The sequence below is a fragment of the Scomber japonicus genome, chromosome 2, assembly GCF_027409825.1.
Source record: "Scomber japonicus isolate fScoJap1 chromosome 2, fScoJap1.pri, whole genome shotgun sequence".
In the NCBI taxonomy this organism is placed as follows: Eukaryota; Metazoa; Chordata; class Actinopteri; order Scombriformes; family Scombridae; genus Scomber; species Scomber japonicus.
Genome location: NC_070579.1, coordinates 22,159,601 through 22,179,876, shown reverse-complemented (window position 1 = coordinate 22,179,876; position 20,276 = coordinate 22,159,601). Strand labels below are relative to the sequence as shown.

Genomic DNA, 20,276 nt, shown 5'->3' with positions numbered 1-20,276 from the left:
GTCACAAAGACTAGAAAGGTGCTATATAACTACAGTCCATTTACCATTTACCATAATTCCTACATGTCATAAAGCTGCTATGGATATAATATAATAATAATATAATGCTATAATTCAGTTTTCCACAACAATCATTTAAAGAGGGGCCAAAAGTGTATTACACACATACAGTATGTATCATCTTTCGGTCTGGAGCTGGTTTTCATGGTTTAGGCTGAGCCCCTTAAATCCAATTAACAGAAATCATAATGCTACAGCATACAATAATATCCTAGACAATAGTATATGTCCAATTTTGTGGAAAGCATTTGGGGAAGACCCTTTCCTGTGTCAAGATGACAATGTTGCAAAAAGCAAGATTTGTAAAGAAACATTTTCTGAGTTTAGTGTGGATGACTTGCCTACACTGAGCCCTGACCTAAACCCCACTGAACACTGTCAAGATGCCTTATTAGTCAACATCAGGATTCAATAATCTGGTTCCTGAATGGGAGCAAATCCTTGCTCAGAGGAGCAGATTCCAGCATGGTTTGTGAATGATATGTGTTCAACAATCGAATGTTGGTGTAAGGTTCATGTTTCCACACTCTTCTGGCCATGTAGTGTATTTTCAGTGATAGTGAAGGCTAACCAGAGGTTAGACAGCTAATAAGCTTTAGCCAGACATCCTTATACTGTGCATCTGCATTGTCCCTTACATTATTAAATTAAGTAAAGGCTTCAAAACACCATCTATATCCAGGACATACACTCCTCTCTTTGGGTTTAGGTCCAACAGCAGTTCAACCCAGACACCTGAGGATACAGCACGGACAAAATGTGTGAATGAGGCACAGACAAAGAAAAAAGGAAAGAAGGCAGGAAATATGTGGCTCTCTTGTGTGTACATGAGGTACTTTCAATTCAGAAGCTGTGACATCGAACTGTCAGTGAATCCCAGAAGTGCAGAGAGGTAGTGCACACACACACACACACACACACACACACACACACACACACACACACACACACACACACACACACACACACACACACACACACACACACACACACGTTCTCATACTGTTGTAATTGAAAGCTGTCACTATGAGATTTTCTCTTCCACAGGGATTTGTACTGGTTGGCTGCAGCTCCAGCACTTCACTTGTCTCTTCTCTTTGATATTACACCTCACCTCTAGATTACAGTATTACTTCCTCTCACTCTCTCTCTCTCTCTTTCTGTTACTGTACATACAGTAACACACAAACACTTTCTCATTCCTCTCTTGTATGCACACACACACACACCTGGCCATCTCTCACAATTTGAGCTGTGAAAAACAACTGAACAAGGTCCAAATGAATAAAATAGGACATGGTGACTCAGAAAATAGATCAAATTCCGTCTCCAGTTCAGTTCACTCCAGAGTGACAGCATCGGTCTAATTGGCCATGGTTATACCTTGATTTGCCCAGGTTGCTGCGGCTCACAGAAGAAGTTGTGAGGTCGAGCCATCTGAAGCAGAATAATTTGTGTTTGTCACTTGGAAAGTCTCAGTATTCACTGATGTCTAAATCTTCTCCCCCTCTCCCTAGCATTCTCTCTCTCTGCTATGACTAAACAGTGTAATTCATTTATTATGGATTAGACCCTAAATTAGGTTAGCACATTTTTAATCATTCATGTGGGCTCACTTCTTTGACTGGCCTGCTGAATCATTAATTAGGACTTTTGGAAATGCTAATTTCTTCTATGATCCCAATGAACATCTGAAAGTTGAGTGAATTGATGGATGCTTTTCTTCTGTTCTGCACCTAGACATAAATAGTTTTCTGAATCAAGGACTGAGTTGAAGTTTTGGAATAATATGCCTAACCAAGGACTTCTGACCACCCACCCATTCACACCTGCAAACACACCAGAGCTCATCCTTAGCCTTTTTAATTATCAGTATCTCCGGCTTTTGATGTGAAGATACAGGAACAGATGGTGGATATAAGATAATATGAGTTTGTTTTTTGTTTTCTTTACCAGAAATGTCCAGCTAATGTACAAAAACATACACACACACTCAAATTCAAATTTTCATACCCCTGCGGAGTAGCTAATAATACACTTTACATTCCATAGTGCGTTTCACAGTTAATAAAGAAGTCTAGCAGGGCTTTTAAATGCAAATACAATAGATCAAAAACTAAATCCAATAAAGTAAGCACAGGGCTGTGGCACCCTGCTTGCATGGACTTGCTAACATCCTTATAATGAATACATGAGAGCTACCCAGATAGTGGACAAGGAAAGCCAAACTGTTTTGGACATTTCCAGTTCATCCTAGAGGAAGGAAAAGGTATCAGTGTGGGCTGTGCACTATTTTAGCCTATTTTTCCCTACACTACGTGATCGTCTAAGTGGTTTGAACTGGGCAGAGTTCAGTTTCAATAAAATAAGCAAATATGCACCAATTAGTATTTAACAAAACTTTGATTGGTGTGAATCTAATATAGAGAAAACCACACCCACACAGTCATAAAAAACAGACTAGCTGAATTTTCAAGTGTTAACCTCCAGCGCACATACACTGAGAACTGACTTTTAGTAGGAGACAGCTTGCGTTCAGCACATAAACTTTTAAAATGAAAAATATGTACATATTCATAGATTCTGCAATTTAATGAGGGAGAAAGTGTAGATTTAAAGAATTTAACAAAATAACATTCAATTTCTTTTTTAATATCTGGAGAGGACCTTTAAGATTTACCAAGTTTTAAGGGACTTTAATATGACAGAGCTAACAGATCCAACTCGACTGACACAGCAATTGAATTCATAAAGAAAACACACTTATACTATGTTCAGGCTAATCACAACGAACATAAATGGCATTTTATTCATAAAAGGCATTTTAATGTAAATGTCCATGGAGCTCTGAGAGAAGTTACTGTGTGATTCTTGAATAAAACGAGGGAACATCCTTTATGTTAAATCCCCTACCAATTAATCTGTGCATTAAAGCTTTGAGTGTGCAATAATATAAAACTAATCTGGGGGAAGACTGCCCTGTATGTAGTGATCTACTCTACTCTGTGCTTTCAACAGTCTGGGCATCCTTAAACAAATAACATAATTTGGTGATTTTTAATTGAAAACATACACAGCCTCTCTACATAAGGAGTATAATAAGGAGCATAAAACACAATATTTTCAGTGTCAATATTTTTCTTTTTTATGCCATTAATGGAATAAAAAGTGCTTCTAGTTCAGCAATATTCTTGGACCATCTTGCATGCACAGCTCTTTTAAAATCTACCCACACATTTTCAACTATGCTTAACTCTGGACTATGAGGGCCATTCTAAAACCTGCAGTTCATGTCTCTTGTGGTAGTCCATGGTGGATTTTGATAGGATCATTGTTGTAGAATATTTAGTGTAATCTATTCTTTCCTCCACCTGTGCAATGTTTCCTGTGCCACTGGCTACAACACAGGGGCAGATCCAGATTATTGCCAGGTTGGGGTTACAGGGCTGAACAACAGTTAAATTGGAGGGGGCACCAAAAATAAAATTTATTTATAAGTCTGCTGGCACTTTGGCAGCTTGGATCCATTTCATGCGTTCACACTGGAAAGCCATGTCACCAGCGTATGCATTTACTGACACAGCAACCCATGCTGATAGGTTGGTAAGATATCTTCCTCCAGCACTGACACAGCGCTAAAACAAAGTCTGAATCCAAATGTCCATCCACAGGACTTGCAGACTGAGCACTTGTGGATTCCAATGTATATACTGTGCTGGGCCGCAAGGGGACAACATTGTGCTCTGAGTGGGAAATGAATTTGAAATTCCTGACCCTGTAACTCACATCAAAGTGTTTTTCTGAATGGCTCCTGACGATTTTGGTATGTCTGCTGCTTTAATCCCAACAAATCTGGTAAGAATGCTCAGGGAGATGTAATTTAGCAGATTATTAGAAACATGAAGTTATTAAGCCTATGATCATTCTGTATCATTTACAGAACAAAAGTGGAAAAAAAGCTAATTTCATCAACAGTATTTTACATAGACTACTATTATGATAATAATAATAATCAAGCATATGGATTCAGCTGAAGTGTACAGATAGGTCTTGCCATAGGACACGAGTGATGCTTGGATACACAAATCTGATCCAATCACTTGCAAATAACAGTGCAGATAGTCTGTCTTAAAGATCTGATTTGAGAAACAAATCTGATTTGACTGCAGTCAGAATACACCCAAACTTTTGCACGTTTTTGTTTTTGTTCAGTTTGGCATAAATGTATGCATTAATTAAACATCAGCAAATGTTATGTGCCATGGTGTGCCCAAACTTTTGCACACAACTATATTGTGCTTAGCTCTCCATTTACTTGGGTGACCTGGTTATACTCTGGTCTTATCTCACTTTTTCTCTCTCCTGATTACCAAGTGGTGGAACTGCCTTCCTTCCTCAGTCAGCAAAGTCCAGCTTCAGTTAGATGAACTGATGCACTCAGCTGCATAACAACAATATCTTGAGTGTGGAAGTTATGGCCCTTTAAAATTCTCCAACCTCCTATACAGCACATATTTGGAAGCCATGAGTAGTGATAAGGCTACACCATATTTATTGATTAATACACAGAGGAGATTATAGCCCCTGTATTGGCCAAATTTGCACTATAGGCACATCATAATAGTTAATTCCCTTAGGGAGTAGAATTTCTCATTGAAACGGTGCCAGAGGACAGCAATGGTTGAATAGTCCCTTAACGTAAACTGTACTGTAGACATGAGGTAGGTTTGTATTAAAGCACTAAAACACCATGATGAATAGTGATCATGACATTCAGGTTTTAACGCTTTCACATTTTTTTCTAATGTTTTGTCAGTGTTGTACTCTGTTCCTGAAGAACTCCTCTTTCATTGTAACTACATTTTTTAAGTTTACATCAAAGCAAGGAATAACTGCAATGTTGTTTCATTTGCTGTGATATTGACAAGTTGGACTATAAAATCAACATTTTCTAATTTTTTCTCAGTTTGTTATTAATTTCTCTCTGTTAAGATGTAACTTGTAGATATTCAATTTAATGTGAACTTGAAAGTTAGAACATGCTTCCCTCAAAACCATCAATGTGCAGTCCTGATGGCTCTTCAGGCACAGCAGGAAATTATTCCAGAGATAAAATTATTTCTATTTCAAATGTTTGCTAGCTCTGGAGAAATGCCAGTGTTCTATCAGATTTTTAGTTTGCAGCTTGCAGCTTGCAGAAAGGAAAAAGAGAGAGATGTGAATGTGTGTCCAAGGTAGAAGCTTAAGTTAACCACTAAGTGGCGCCCTTTTGCTATTTTCTCCAAGGAGAATTTAGTCTTAGTTATTGTAAATACCTGACACATTCATGCATATGGGATGTAAGTACAATCAAATCATCATTTATGCTGTGGCTAAAGAACTATTCATATCAGTAGTATTCTGAACAGTTCTGATAAGATACACAAAAAGAATAGAGATCCAGTTATCTTGCATTTTCCTTATTGACAAAAGCTAAATACTAATATTTTAGAAAGATTGAACAAAATATGTCATTGCAATGAATTCTTAGGCAATGTATACTGTAATTTATATAACAGTATATATCACAGCTTGAAATATGCTGAGTTCCCTTAAAGTTGGACTCCTACTCCTGACCTGCAGTCTTCTTCTTCTTCTTGTTAAAAGAAAGAAAACAGCAAGAAACACCATTGTCAGCTATAGTGAAATCAAAGTTGACAATGAAGGGATTTTGACAGTGTGGGAAAGTGGAAGTGACACAAATAGATAAGGAAATAGCAATGTTCACCTAATATATTTAATTTCAATAAGAAGAGATCAACTGAAAGTGAACAACAATATTTACTGTGATAAGCAACACAGCATTTCACACCAACCCATCATCCTTTCACAGGGCCCAGTGGAGCGCGCTGGTGTCATTCTGCTCTCTTCTGACTGAGGGAATAGCTGCTTCTAGATGGGAGAGAGAAAAAGGGAGATGGTAGCTGATGGTGGTGTTATGAGACACACATGCACAAGGATTGGCAGGATTGCCAATTGGCATTTCTATTTAGTTTGACATACTTTAATTTTGGAGTTCAGTTGAGCATGCTTATATTCTCAATTTAGGAATTTAAGTTTCAGTATTTTGTAACTATTGTAAATACAGATCTTGTCCAAAATGATACCCACAATATCCTGCAATATTCTAGACCACAAGATATCAATGAGTGGTGGTGAGAGGGGAGAGAACTGCTGCAGTTGTAGCTGCAGGAAATCCTGTATGTACGACTGAGAAATAGGTATTAACAAATACCAATAACTGTTGACACTTAAATAAACAAAGCACATAGACTCGTTCTGACAAGACAGAGATGTGATTCAAAATAAAGGTATGAAAGGAAGGAAAATGACAAATGTGGCTGAAACATAGATAGACAGGTTGATAGTGGTTAAAAAACAAAACACAATACAGAGTTAAGATTAAAAATAAAATAAAGGCAGTTCCATGTATATTAAAGTGAAATGATAACAACTAATCTTGCATATACTCTTTTTGTGATGAAGAGATTTTTGAAAAAAAAAGTGAGTCATGAAGGAACACAAATAATAGTAATTTATTTTTTTAACTAAAAAACTCTAAATCAATAAATAAATAAATACAAAGCAAAAAACAAAAATAAGGATGATAAACATGTTAATCCACCCAAAATATAAACACATTTTTCACTTATTTGCCCCCACCCCCCTTTTTTTTCCTGTGAACTGTGTGACGTCACTCGAGGATTAGTTATCGATACTCGACAAATCGAACAAGAGACGGAAGTACAACAGCAGGAAACAGTGGAGATAAATTGTGTGTATGAAGTTAGTTAGCTAACGTTCACTTAAATAAAACAAAAAGCGGCGTTTAATATAAGGAAGTGTTTTTTTTTTGGTGTATATATCATCGATATCTTACCCGTCACTTTCTCTGACAACAGGAGCAGCTTCAGGTAACGTTGAAAACTACCGAGCTAACACTCAAGCTAGTAACACTTTGCTTCCTTCTTTTGTCGTCCAAATGTCCAAAGTTGATGGCAAAGTTAGATGTAATACATACCCTGGTAACCTTTGCTATATTGTGGGTTTACATTTCCACGGTAACACGACCTCAGACTTAACCGCATGACCGACAACTGGCTGGCTAGCTGATAGTAGCTCCCTTACATGTCGCCACATTTTCTTTACAGACACCAAATGAACTTAGTGTGGAATCACTGATCATTCATATACATATTTATACCGCTGTAGGTCTCTCCTGTTTAGCTAATGTTCGCTGGCATCATTTGAAACTGTTTAAATGTGATTAAGCTATTTTCAAAAACTGAATAGAGATTCAGCTTTAAGTCAACAAGGCATCTGTCAGTCGCCTTGTGTTTTATCTCGTTTAAGTCTTAATATATGTTTGTGTGCTGTCAGCCAGGATGGATCCGGCTCTGCTGAGGGAGAGGGAGCTGTTCAAGAAGAGAGCTCTGTCCACCCCAGCTGTAGAGAAGAGACCAGCTGCTTCAGAGTCCGGATCACACAAGAAGAAGAAGCCCAAAGTTGATAAGGAGAGCTCCTCTGGGTCTAAACACGGTGCTGGTAAGTGAAGCACTCAGTGTTGAGATCAACATATATTACTAACACACTGACTGAGTGATTTCCCTGTGTTGTATTGAAGGACGTTATTTCATTTACATACCATTATAGCACATGATTCTGGTGCCCATCACTTTTCCAACCGACTTTTCAGTGTCGGCTGGGATGCACCATTTAGCATTTTTACAGCACATACAGATTGTCTTAAATACCAAATCCAAATTGTTTCAGTTTTTACAGAAAGATCAAACAGCTTCTACCTTTTGTGGTCCTATTTTTGTTATGTATCAGTTGCAAAGCTGGCAGTTTCATCCTCTAATCCTCTAAATCTGCTTTCGCCACTTATTCATACTTCTCTAAATGATCAAAATGAATCTTGAAACAAACATGTTTTGTATGTAAATAATATAAGACAACATGCAAGAAGTGGATTTTGAGCAATGGTGGCATCTCATGTAGTTTTGCAACCTCAGACTACAATAGGCGATGTCTGGGCATCATCATCATGCATCAGGATGTGATAAAATGATTTAGTGAATAACAGTTTTTTTTTATCAGCAAATTTAGAGACAATCAGTGGCGTCAATTGAAATCTACTATTCAGTTTCAGATGGATTGTTTGCTGATTTTTATTTTTTCTCTGTATTATTACATTTTTAGTATATTTACCTTGAGTTAGCTACTTGAAATATGATGTGTTTTTAGATTATATTTCTACCAATATTACTCAGTATCTGAGTAAATTCTATATATAATGTCTTAAGAAAATGCAGGCAGTGTGGACACTGTCTGAAATAGTTTTTAGTGATTAATATTTCTTCACAACACTTCCTGATGTGAAGTTGGTGTTTATCATAATTGGAGCAAAAACTTAGTGTGATTGCCATCGTGTTCAACAAACATACAAGTATTTTGTTTACATTTCATTTGATCTGATCTATTACCTACTGGAGAAGCACATCCACAAAGCCGACACAAATAATCACTCAGGAAGTACATTGAGAATTTGAAGGCTGTGTTGAACATTTGAAAGACTCAAAATTTTAGTTATAAAACATTTCTACACTTAAACTAAGCTCTGCTTCTCTGTTGTTAAACACTTCATGTATCTTCCCTTTTTATATGATTGCCCTAACAGCAAAAACAAACAACAGCATGATTCATTTTTGTTCAATTTATTAGGCATTTTGTGGTAAGGCATATGAAATCATACGTTGTGCTCAAGATGACATGGTAAATAACATCACTGTGCAGCAAACAAGTGTCACTCGTCGTTAAATAGTGTTGCAATGCTAAACATGTTGACGACACTGCCATACAATTTACTAAAGAACAGAGAAACACAGGCTTTATCCAAAGCAATGACGACGTCCAGCTAGGCCACTCCAGTTGATTTGTGATGACTTCCTGTTGAGCAGCGAGGATATATATGCAGATCCTTAGACTGGACAGCTTCTCCTGACTGCACACAACATTTCACCACATCTCATAGAAGCCCATTTGCCCACTCACAGGGTTCATGTCATTGTACAAGAATACTTTTTTTAGGAAAAGTGTTACTAACTGGTATTCTGTCTGATTGATGTATTTTTTTGGTATTCATACATGTTTCGACCATGCAACTTCACGCTTCATAAAAGAAAACAAAGCAAAAACAAAGCTCACTCTAGTGAAACACATCCCGCCTTCATTCTACAGCATTACAAATGTGTGTTTTTCAGGCCACGCACGTACCTTTACTATATTACTAGAGTGCTCTGTCTTCATTTAGGTAGGATTCTTGGTTTAAGATATGGCTTTCCGAGTCTACCATGTGTGTTTAGTGGTAGTGAATGTGGGTGAGTGAAGATTCCCTGCTAACATAAATGAGAAGCTAATAAGACTCACTCCGTACCAGTGAAAAACTGCCCACATCATTCTTTACAGTGTCTTGTAACTTCATCTTGTCTTCCTTGGTCTTAACTGTGAGCAGTTGAACCATCATTAGGCAGTTTTAGAAGTTCTGTTCCCGGGGCATCAGGGTAAACACTGTGGTATTGTCCAGTTCAGCAACTAAACCCAAACTCTTACTCCTCCATATTTTCACTCTTGTCGCTCCTATACCACCTCAGTGTGAGTTTCTGGCTCCTTGCAAATGCTGGTCATCAGCTTGCCACAGCTTCCAGGCCCCTCCTCCTGTAGCTGGTGATGTGTCTTTCCTTTGGCACAGCAGCCACAGTCCAGGAGTTCGTAGAGTACAGCCAAGGCAGCCAGAGATAGGACAGTGAGGATGAAGAGCAAAAGGATGATGAAGCAGGCCACATTCCAGCCGTCATGAAAGGGGTAGACCTCTTGGACCTGTAAGGAGACGTGGGAGAGACGGGCTGCTGCCTCTGAGTGCCATGGGACATTACTCGGGTGTATAGTGGTACTGACGTTGGCCATTTCTGTTTGGATGTAAGATAAACAAGAAGGAAAAGGAAAGACTGTTATTGCTTGTGATGCTGTGGAGTCATGACAGGCAGGGGGGCGACAAAGTGGTGGTTATAAAATACTTGTTTCCATGGTGATTCAAAATGAAACTAGCTGAAGAATTGCTCTTTAGGGCAAATATTTAGTATTTTCTTGCTTTTTACTGTAATATCATAATTTTAACTTGATGTACCGGGCTCTGTAGTGCCAGACTTTTAGAAACATTTGCTCCTAAACACAGTAAATATTAAAAATAATACATTTCTATAGATCATTTGCCTTAATTTCATTTTCACTTTTACACAGCAAATGTGGGTAAAGTCTCACCAGAGACCAGAGGTAGAATGAGAAACCCATTTTCTAAAACCATCAGGACCTCTCTAAGGTAATTTGACTGTAATGTGATTCTGTTAGCACAATATCATTGTCAGTCATAATCAATCAGTAATGCTGTAAAATGATAAACTGCATCCTGAGTATGTACACAAAATAAATGAAGGTGGTTTGTTATTACGAGGAAAAAAGGTTGCACTGTAAAAGAGCTCAAAACTTATTGAGACTGTCTACTCTGACAAAATACAGACTTTTAATCCTGAACAAGAGAGGGAGCCGCACATCAGTATGTGGCACTCATGCTTGGTTTGCAACTCTTTTGGCCGTGACACCTGACACAAGGTTGTGCTAAAGGAATTTAAAATCTAGGAGTGGAGTTAATAAACGTTATGCAACATGCAAAATTTCAGACCACTTGTCTCTCCTTTGCTATTCTTTCACATTTTCAGCCAACGCCTACCATTTTAAATCCCTAAGGGAACAGCTTGCCAGTATCTCTCTCTGCCCACACATGCATACACATACACAGACACTTTTATATCACATACTGAGACTGAGGTAGCTGACCCAGATTATTGGAGTGAACCACAGAAACAAGTTGAGGAAGAGGTGCGCAAGTGCTCTGCTTTGCACTAGAATTAATCCTGTAAAGTATACATGTTTGAATGTGCACATTTCCTCTAAGAGCTTCTAGCAATAACCAGGCTTACTATGTGTCAAAACATACTTAAATTATGTAGGACAGAATTCTGGTGTCTGAGACTTTGACCTGTATTACATGCCAGATTGTACTTGTGCACTTGCAAAGATTAGTGAATGCTCCTGGTGTGACTGAAGCTTGGTTTTCCATGTTATCTAAACCCTAAACATGATATAACCTGTTGTTGTTGTTGTTGTCATGGCAACATCATCCACATTTTTAGGACCAACTTGCCTAATTTAGTCTTGCATTGGTATCCAAAATCAGTATAATATGTTATGTCTTATCAATGAATAATGAATACCCTAGACATGGACTTTTTTAGACATGGTTACCTGTCACTCCAAAACAACAGTAGCAAACATGATCATAAAAAATGCATGTACCCTGGTTTCTTTTTGGGGTCATTTAAATAACATGACGTGTACTTTTATCATTGTAATAACTTAAGTGGTGTACATGATTTTTACCACGGTTACATATATACTATATATACATAATACATGTTCCTTAGTTTAGTTTGTTAAAGTCGGTGCAACTATTTCTGCATACTGACAACATAATGGTGGGATTTTTATCTGGCTGGTGAAGGCAGGAACATAATGATTATCAAGAGGTCACACAGATTTAAATCCATCTACACAAGCACATCTGTTTACAGTGTATTATGTATGTGAAGTGTTTACTGACATTTTCCTCTCAGTTGATGCAACTCCCTGTTCCCTCTTTAGCATCCTCATAATATCAACTTCATTTCAACTCATCGCCATGACAACATCCTCCTCCTCCTCTCCTCCTTCTGTCAGAGCATAAGGACAAATTGGCTCCCTACAGCATCTGTTATCTCACCCTAAATGAGCCGCACCCCACCCCTCTTTAGAGGTGTTGTTGGGCCAGATACACATCGGCTTCCTCTCAACACACACAAACACACACACTTGCACACGCCTAATGCCCCCGGCTGGCTGGAGTCCCTCATTGATTTGTGTCGAGAGCTGCAATTTGCATCGAGTCATGCATCTCAAACACAGACAGTCTGCACATGAGTACATGCTCGGTTTCTGATGCTTCATCTCCAAGCAGAAAGGGAGCAGACATGTTCATGTTTATTTAATAGGATGTATGCCCAGTCTTGGCCTAAATATCATAATGGCTGACTAAAGATTTTAGCTTACTAGTTGGTATAGTATTCACATTTTCCACACGCAGCTTCTACATATGGTGATTTGCCATTTTTAGTTTCTCTAATGCCGAAGCAGTCTTCGTGAATACATCTAATGGATTCAATCATGTATGATTGACCCTGTAAATGCTGGCTTCGTCCCATAAAACAGTCTATAGCTTACAGTTTGTAGCTTAAATGTATACTTTGAATAATGTGTGCATGTTAAAAATCAACAGATCACAGAAATACAGAGGATGCTATTCTGAAAAATATGCAGACTCACCTGTGTCTGGCTTAGCCTTTAGAAGATGCAAGTCAACAGATGCACTCTTCTCTTTTTCCGGTGCTCCACCTATCGCTCTGTTTCCCACTTTCTTCCTCCTCTCCGTTCACTCCTTGCCCTGTCTTTCCCTCCTTAGCACTGTCACGCACTTTCAGCTGTCGCGCGTGCACCTGCTCATTCCCTCCCTTCAGCCCTCCCTCTCTTCACCACTCCTTGCAGCTCTTCATCTCTCATCTGAAAGGCACGGACTTCTCTCCATTGGTTCCTTTCTTGTAGCCCTGCCTCTGCACCATACGTTAAACGGCCTGTCACATTTTCAGCGTCCTGCCCACAGGGCAGCTCAGAGCCACAGAAGCTCCTGCCCACACCATGAATCATTCATGAATCAGTGTCTGTTTTCAGCTTTCATTGGAGTGCTGGGCCCAGACCTCAGACAGTCTCCAGGGGGGAGCAGCATTATTGCACTCCAGCAGAGAATGGGACCAGCTGGCCAGACTTCAATTCACTCATCAAATTACTCTCATGTAGTGCTTCTTCAGTATTTCAGGATATTTTGTTAAAGGCTGGTGATAGTCTGTAATTGCTACATATTTACAAATCGCAGAAAAGAGCAAAACTAAAGGGGAATTGAACCATATTGTCATACACGCCCCAAAACCATTGACAGGCCTTTGTCACAGAAGACGTTGTGATGGTAATAAGAGCCAACATTGTGCTGGGTGACAAAGTTTCTTCATCACCATGAACAGGAGCACTGTAGTTTGAGTCAGTCCCACTTACATCTCTCTGCTGCCTTAAATACTCACTAGTGCACCAAACATGTATTAATCAGCAGCTGAAAATAGTCCCAAACAAATGCACTTGGGTTTACTCCAGTTGAGTAATGTTTGTTAAAAATGATGGTACCCAGCAGTTTTAGAGGGATTGCTTGACATCTTTAAAACATGAAACTATTTAGTAGTGACTTGTTTTTAGAGGGTGATTGAACCTGGTCAAAGGTCCAAAACTTGACATCTGTACACATCTGTACACTCTCCAAGTGAAAGGCTTAAGCTTCAGTCACATCTGAACAATAAGTTTGCAATGTTACCTTCACTTCCTCCCTGTGATAACGTCAGATTGTTTTCACATGCCCACATATACTTTGTTGCTAGAGTTGTTCCATGGGTTGTTCATTTTAACCACTACTATATTTCTGATTGGATATGGGCTTGAACATGTACACATATATTTGAGAAGTATCCATTTAGAGTAAAGAACAAAAGAAGTGAAGTTCTACCCTCCTGGCTGCTGGAAGTCAGTCAAGGGGCAGCTTCTGGGAGCCATGAGCTGACCAGTCAAAACAAAGTGAGCTTTGACCCCCAGAATATAAAAATAGACCTGGGAGTATGCATGAAATGTCGAAAAATGTAGAATAACACCAGCCTACCTTTTTAACTAGGTGCTGTCTCAACATATTCTCGAACTCGACAAGCATTGCCATAAAATATTATTAAATAAGATTAGTGAAAAATATATAATGTATCCATGGTTTTGACACTGATTGGTATGTAAGTCATGTCCATTGATTTTAAACGGCTTCTCACAAAACCTATGACTTCTGTCTATCTGTATAGTCTACTGGTGTCAGCCTTTGTTATACAATAGATTATATGACTGTTAAATATCTTGCTTAAAGTGGTTTTCTTTCTTTTCCACAGACTTGAGTAATGGCAATTTCAACATTAAGACAAGCTCCGGGTACAAGTTTGGCTGCCTGGCCAAGATAGTCAATTACATGAAGGTAAGTCTGTGGAGACATTTCATCTTTTAAAAAAGCAAACATTCTACCAATTTAATACGATCTGTTCCTCTTGGTCATTGTTTTGTCCATGATGTTTTACAAGCTCTCACAGCAGCATCCACTTAATAAGTAGGCGATAAGCTTGTCATCATGTCCATCAAAGCTCTTTAAAAGCTTGGCTTGTTTTTTTGTGTCAATCAAGTGAGTCAGATTTGTCCGCTGTGTAGCATTTGGTCCCCAGCCTTTTCTTTCGGTATGTAAACAGCTTATCATGCTGTGGTGCTGCAGAGAGGCAACCAGGCTCTGTCACACTAGCTGTCTGACTCATCCCTTGCTGCAGAACTCAAATTGACAGATATTCTCTGAATGCATTTTTTGTACCATCTGTTACACAGAGCTTTAAACTGTGTCAAAGCCTCAGCAGTTGGATATAAGGCATTACATTTCCATAGACGTTTGGCTAAACCCTTTTAAAGGGGTGGCACTAAGAATTTCTTACATTTTAAAATGAGTGAAGGATGCTGTTGATGCTATTTATGTGGTGTGGTTTTTTCACACGTGTGCTTTTACTTTTTTTTAGACAAGGCATCAGAATGGTGATACACACTTCCTGACCCTAGAGGAGATTCTGGATGAGACCAAACTTCTCGACATCAGCATGAAACAGAAACAGTGGCTCATGACTGAGGTGTGTTCACATGCTGTATGCTGCAACTGAGTAGCAACAGATAATACTGACACAACACAAAATCTAAACTTCCTAAACAATATTTAGTACTTTGCTGAAGATACTCTTGTTTGTAATCGAAAAAATATACATCCTCTAATATTGATTTGCTAATCTTTTAAAGATACTTGCAAACAGCCTGTTTATTTTTTTTTGCGATGACATCTCCTTCACTGCTTCCTGCTGATCTCAGGCCTTGGTCAACAACCCAAAAATTGACGTCCGGGATGGGACGTATGGGTTCAAGCCAAAGTATAATCTGAAGGACAAGAAAGCCCTGCTGAGACTGCTGGACAAACATGACCAGCTGGGCCTTGGAGGGGTGCTGCTGGATGACGTGGAGGAGGGGCTGCCCAACTCGGCCAAGGCCATCAAGGTAACTCACATTATAAGTCTTTAATGCAAGGGAGTTACACTTTAGTCTCACACTCTTGTATGGTCAATTGATTTAATTGTACCTCAACTTATGGTGACTGAACAATAAAGAAATTGGCAGAGAAGTAAGCCCTCATATGATCTATCACAGGCTTTGGGAGATCAGATCATTTTTGTGACAAGACCAGATAAGAAGAAGATCCTATTCTACAATGACAAGCACTGCCAGTTCGTGGTAGATGAAGGTTAGTAATTTCTCTTTCATGGAGCTTTTCTTATTTTGAAAGTTTGGGCTGCAGCAGGTTTTAACAATCAATGAATTGTATTAGTTCAAAAGTAAACATGAACATCAAACACCAAACAGCTGGTGATAACCTCTGTGTATTGTCTCTGATATATGAATGAATAAAATAAACAAACCTGAGACCGATCATTATGCATTTTTTGCTGGAATAATTAAAACCTTGCTGTAGCATGTTTAATGCATTTAATGTCATATTCCTTTTAAAATGTTTTGGTTATCATTAATTGATCATTTTAACATACTGTGATATCCAGATGTTTTCATTTGTTTCAAGGTCAAGTTTGGGCCAAATCTTTAAGTTTATTTTATTTTTATTTTAAATTGTAGAGTTTCAGAAACTGTGGAGGAGCGTTCCGGTGGATGCCATAGATGAAGAGAAGATCGAGGAGTACCTGAAGAAACAAGGCATCTCCTCTATGCAAGAAACAGGAGGAAAGAAAGTGGTCTGTGTCTTTTGGTCTGCTTGATTTTTAATTTAACTCGCCAAATGAATACTACTTATGTATAAAATGATTGATTTCACTAGAAGTAACGACTTTACAGGGAAACTATTTTTAAACCTGGACCCTATTTTAAAGTGACTTTAAAGGAATTTTGAAATTGTTCTAGTATTGAGCGAGAGCCCTTCAGCTGGGTCATGGTTGAAAAATCCTCAAACACTCAGTATTAACATCTGTACTACATCTGTGTTCTCTGCAGTTACCAGTTCAAAAGAAGAAGAACAAAGGTGGACAGAGGAAGAGACACTTCAAGACTCACAACAACCATTTGGCGGGAGTGCTGGAGGACTATACAGATGGTGTGCCTGGGAAGAAGTGAACCCACCGCAGGATAGATGCAGAATCACTACAATAGAAAGACTTTTTATGGCTGTTCATGTCAACCAGCTTTCTTCTTTTCCTCTCCTCGCACTCCTCTGTGATCTTGTATTACATGGAGTCAAGAGCAACTATTGTGTGGAATCCTTTTTAGTTTGGTTATTGATATGTGATAACTGCAGGACCTTAGAGGAAAGGAGTACTGAGACCATTAATGATGCTGTATACCCCGACCAAAACTATCATCCTTTTTACAGGGGGCGCTGTCATTTGACTGTAAGAAACCTGCAAATCAGAGTTTAAGTGTGTAAATATTTTTTTTCCTTCATTTTACTCAGTGTATCACAAAGAAATGTGTGTAGAAGATATTCTTTGGGGCAACTCTCCTCAAATATTGATAACTTTCCACCATTTCAATAGGAGTTGCTTGTGTTGTGCATCATTGAGATCACATTGAACCATCTTGGACGTCACTTCTCATTGAATTCCAATGTATTTAAATTGTTTTACACCGTAGCATCATAGCAAAGATTTAAAATGCTAGAATTTTGTGAATTTATTTTAGTAATTGACACTGTTACATGATGCTGCCTCATTTCTTGATTTACATTCATTGCAGTGTATAGTGGTGTGTTACATTCGTTAATTGAGGTCAAATGGCTTTTCTGAGGTCTTCTCAAAAATGACAGTAAAAGTAGATAGCTGGTGTTTTTATAGAAAAATTAAATTGAATATCAATGACCATATCTGTCCCAATTGTGGATACACACTGAAAACCTATTCATTCCTATGTATTCTAACTGGATGAAATGACCAGTAACAACTGTTATCATAAAATAGTACACGAATCAGTATTTTAGGTTATTTAATTAATTATAGAAAAGGATTCATCAGCACAGCAAGATAAAGAGGAAATGCTTGTAGTTAAAGTAGAAAATACCAGTGAGAAAAAGTACTGATGAAGCTCCATACATATAATTATATACATTCATGCTTCCTCCCCCAGCATTACCTATTTAAATATGGGTTGACTAGCCATTTACAATAAATCCTTCACAAGTATAAAGTTCCATTTCAGTTAGCAGTGTGGCCTGGTTTAACAGTTTTCTTTAAATGGTGGTAGTTTGGTAGAATCTTCATCAGAAAGTCGAGCTGAAGAGTCTGAGGCTGTAAAGATTACAAACAAACAAATGTGTTAAAACTCAGAAGACATACAAGTGGTGTTTCTTCCACAACCATTTCAGACATTGGCCTTTTTTTTTTAAATCTTGCACTACTTACAACCAAGGTACGCTCAAGTTTACCAATATTTAAGTTTTTCCTGAGAAGACTACAGTTAAAAAAAAAGATGAATTATGGTAAAATTTTGTTAAACTTGTGGAGCCTTAAATCTGTCTTCCATCAGCGTAGATTCATGCAGTAATGTGTTAAATCTCATTACACACGTGCAGTTTAAATATGGAGTTTTTGTTGCATACTACTTTTAAATCAGATGTAGACTCTAAACAAGCCAAAAACATGTCTGAGCTGCAGCTCATATATACATCTGTGGTTATTTGCACAGTATTCTTTTGTATACAGCATGGTTTAAAAACTCATTAATATACATACTTTTTAGGAATTATATTTTGGAGAATATATAATAATATAATCTGTGATAAGCCAATGTATCAGCCAGCATACGTAGATAATTTGCTGCTTATTTATCAATTAATAATTTAATGTTTATTTTTTCCTTTACAGTACTGCTGCTAAAATATTTGACCACCCTGAGCTTTTTGTGACATTTCTGATCACTGGGGCAACAACATTACTATTCTTGGTGGGATACATCACCTATGAAAACCTTAATGTGCCAGTTTGTGTATTATTCAGACAATTTGGCAAGGTTTCCACATTGACACTCAAAATGTTGCCATTTAGTGAAAGCACATACCTGTGGTCTCTCTGTCTGAACCCGCCTCATACATCCAGAGCCATAGATGACCGTGTTCTCAGGGATGACCTCACAGGTGTTGACCTGACAGAAAGCCCCGATGATGCATCCACTGGTCAGGATCACATTCCTACCAACGTCAGCTACACAACAGAGGATATTAGCAAGTGAGTTACTTCATTCATATAAATGCTCCAGTCTTTCCTTGAGATGCTGCAGGTGCTCACATCTTGATGTATGCAAGCACTGAAAACCAAAACAAAGATTTGAACATCCCACCTTTTGACTCTATCACATTGTTGTCCCCTATTTTCAGGGCTTGTGACACTGGTTCACCAGTTAAGGCAAAATCAGATTTTGACAGCTCAAAATGTTTACATGGCTACAAAATGAAATCCCTTGACCTGTCGAGTCAAGACTATTTAAAAGGATACCGCAGCCAACTTCAAATACGTTGTTGATACCAATGGTCATAGTCTTTGGTTCCACTTCTGAATCTGGTGTGATGTTTTCTGGGTAACTTGGGTAATAAAAACCAAAGCGTGTAGTTACTATAATGATTACAAAGCAAAGACAGTACACACTCAAAGATGGATAAAAGAGATTACACTGAGTAACAGGAAATATTGCATTACCTATTAATGATAAGTGCTTGCTCTTCGATCAAATTGCCTTCTCCGATCACAATGGGACCTGCATCGGCAATGATGCGAGCTTTTGGGTGGACCACTGTTCTGGGGCCTGAGTAAGGCAGGAAAAGTTACTGAGAAAAGATGCTGGACATATACATCTAAGTAGCAAAAGTAGACAGGCAGTAGAGACTGACCGGATTAAAGGAAAAGAAATGCAGGGTTGTGAAGTCAGCAGTTTCTATTTACAAGTTGCCTACAGCATCTTACCTATGGTGACATCTCCTCTGATTTCACTTTCAACACAAACTACGGCGCCTGCGGCTATTTTGACGCTACAAAAAATAAAACAAAATAAAAGTTAGCGAGGACATGAGAGAAAATGGGTTAAAACGTTAACGTGGCTAACTAGCTAAGTTAGCCACTTCGCTAAACTGTTTATATTAGCTACAAGTTGACTTCATTGTTGCTATTTAGTCGTTTGTATATCCACTATTAACAATTAACTAAGAGGTTTAGTGTCATTCACGGGCAAGTTTGTATTATTACCTTTTCTGGGCATTTTGTTTATCTGCCATTGTGAAAGATGAAGTCTGATGGGAGGCGCCGCTCGACTATCGATTTGAATTCCTTGTTGTTGCAGCGTATGCGCATGCGTCAGTCATAGTTACATTACAAACAGCACATGGAGTATTGAGGGGAAAATGCATTTCTGATCCCAAAAAGACAAACAGAAGTAAAACTGTATCATTACAATATGACAGTATCGCAAACCAACGTAAATAATCAGGCAATATCGTTAAGATGTCTTTAAAGTGTTTTGTTTTTATAGGTTATTCTAGTCTACAGACAGCATCGTAGGCTGGAAAAAAACAGCAATTTTATCAAGTAATCCACTTATATTCAACATTCAGAAATAAGACCATGCTTTCATACCTTATGAGTCTCCAAGATTAATAAGAAAACTTGAATCCAAAAGTTTCTTGCATGAGTACAGACATATAATAACCAAGGAAATATGTTTTTTGCAGTGGGAAAATAAAGGGGAAACATCATGTCTATAATTATAGCGATAGTTTGTATTCAAAATTCTAATATTAAATTCTTTAACTTTATTTTGGACTTAAATCT

The 20,276-nt window shown here is 38.2% G+C and overlaps 3 protein-coding genes across 4 annotated transcripts; 1 reads left to right on the top strand and 2 right to left on the bottom strand.

Moving 5' to 3' along the window:
* The first annotated feature begins 6,838 nt into the window (after nucleotides 1-6,838).
* gtf2e2 (general transcription factor IIE, polypeptide 2, beta) lies at nucleotides 6,839-17,165 on the top strand. 2 transcript variants are annotated; one of them, XM_053339337.1, is made up of 8 exons: nucleotides 6,839-7,013; nucleotides 7,484-7,644; nucleotides 14,274-14,356; nucleotides 14,937-15,044; nucleotides 15,277-15,459; nucleotides 15,610-15,703; nucleotides 16,090-16,205; nucleotides 16,462-17,165. In XM_053339337.1, exons 2-8 carry the CDS (start codon nucleotides 7,485-7,487, stop codon nucleotides 16,579-16,581), a joined length of 864 nt encoding a protein of 287 aa, XP_053195312.1. In that variant the 5' UTR covers nucleotides 6,839-7,013; nucleotide 7,484; the 3' UTR covers nucleotides 16,582-17,165. The 2 variants fall into 2 exon arrangements, with proteins under 2 accessions (XP_053195312.1, XP_053195311.1); XM_053339336.1 differs by having other exon boundaries at nucleotides 7,480-7,644.
* smim18 (small integral membrane protein 18) lies at nucleotides 9,739-10,556 on the bottom strand. The gene has a single exon (XM_053339340.1). The coding sequence runs from the start codon at nucleotides 10,063-10,065 to the stop codon at nucleotides 9,739-9,741; it is 327 nt and encodes a 108-aa protein (XP_053195315.1). The 5' UTR covers nucleotides 10,066-10,556.
* Nucleotides 17,166-17,428: 263 nt separating the features above from the next.
* LOC128379686 (dynactin subunit 6-like) lies at nucleotides 17,429-19,752 on the bottom strand. Its single transcript, XM_053339339.1, has 7 exons — nucleotides 19,695-19,752; nucleotides 19,416-19,480; nucleotides 19,152-19,257; nucleotides 18,951-19,036; nucleotides 18,796-18,843; nucleotides 18,517-18,659; nucleotides 17,429-17,747 (listed from the first exon to the last, which is right to left on the bottom strand). The coding sequence occupies exons 1-7, from the start codon at nucleotides 19,721-19,723 to the stop codon at nucleotides 17,655-17,657; spliced, it is 570 nt and encodes a 189-aa protein (XP_053195314.1). The 5' UTR covers nucleotides 19,724-19,752; the 3' UTR covers nucleotides 17,429-17,654.
* Between the last annotated feature and the right edge of the window lie 524 nt (nucleotides 19,753-20,276).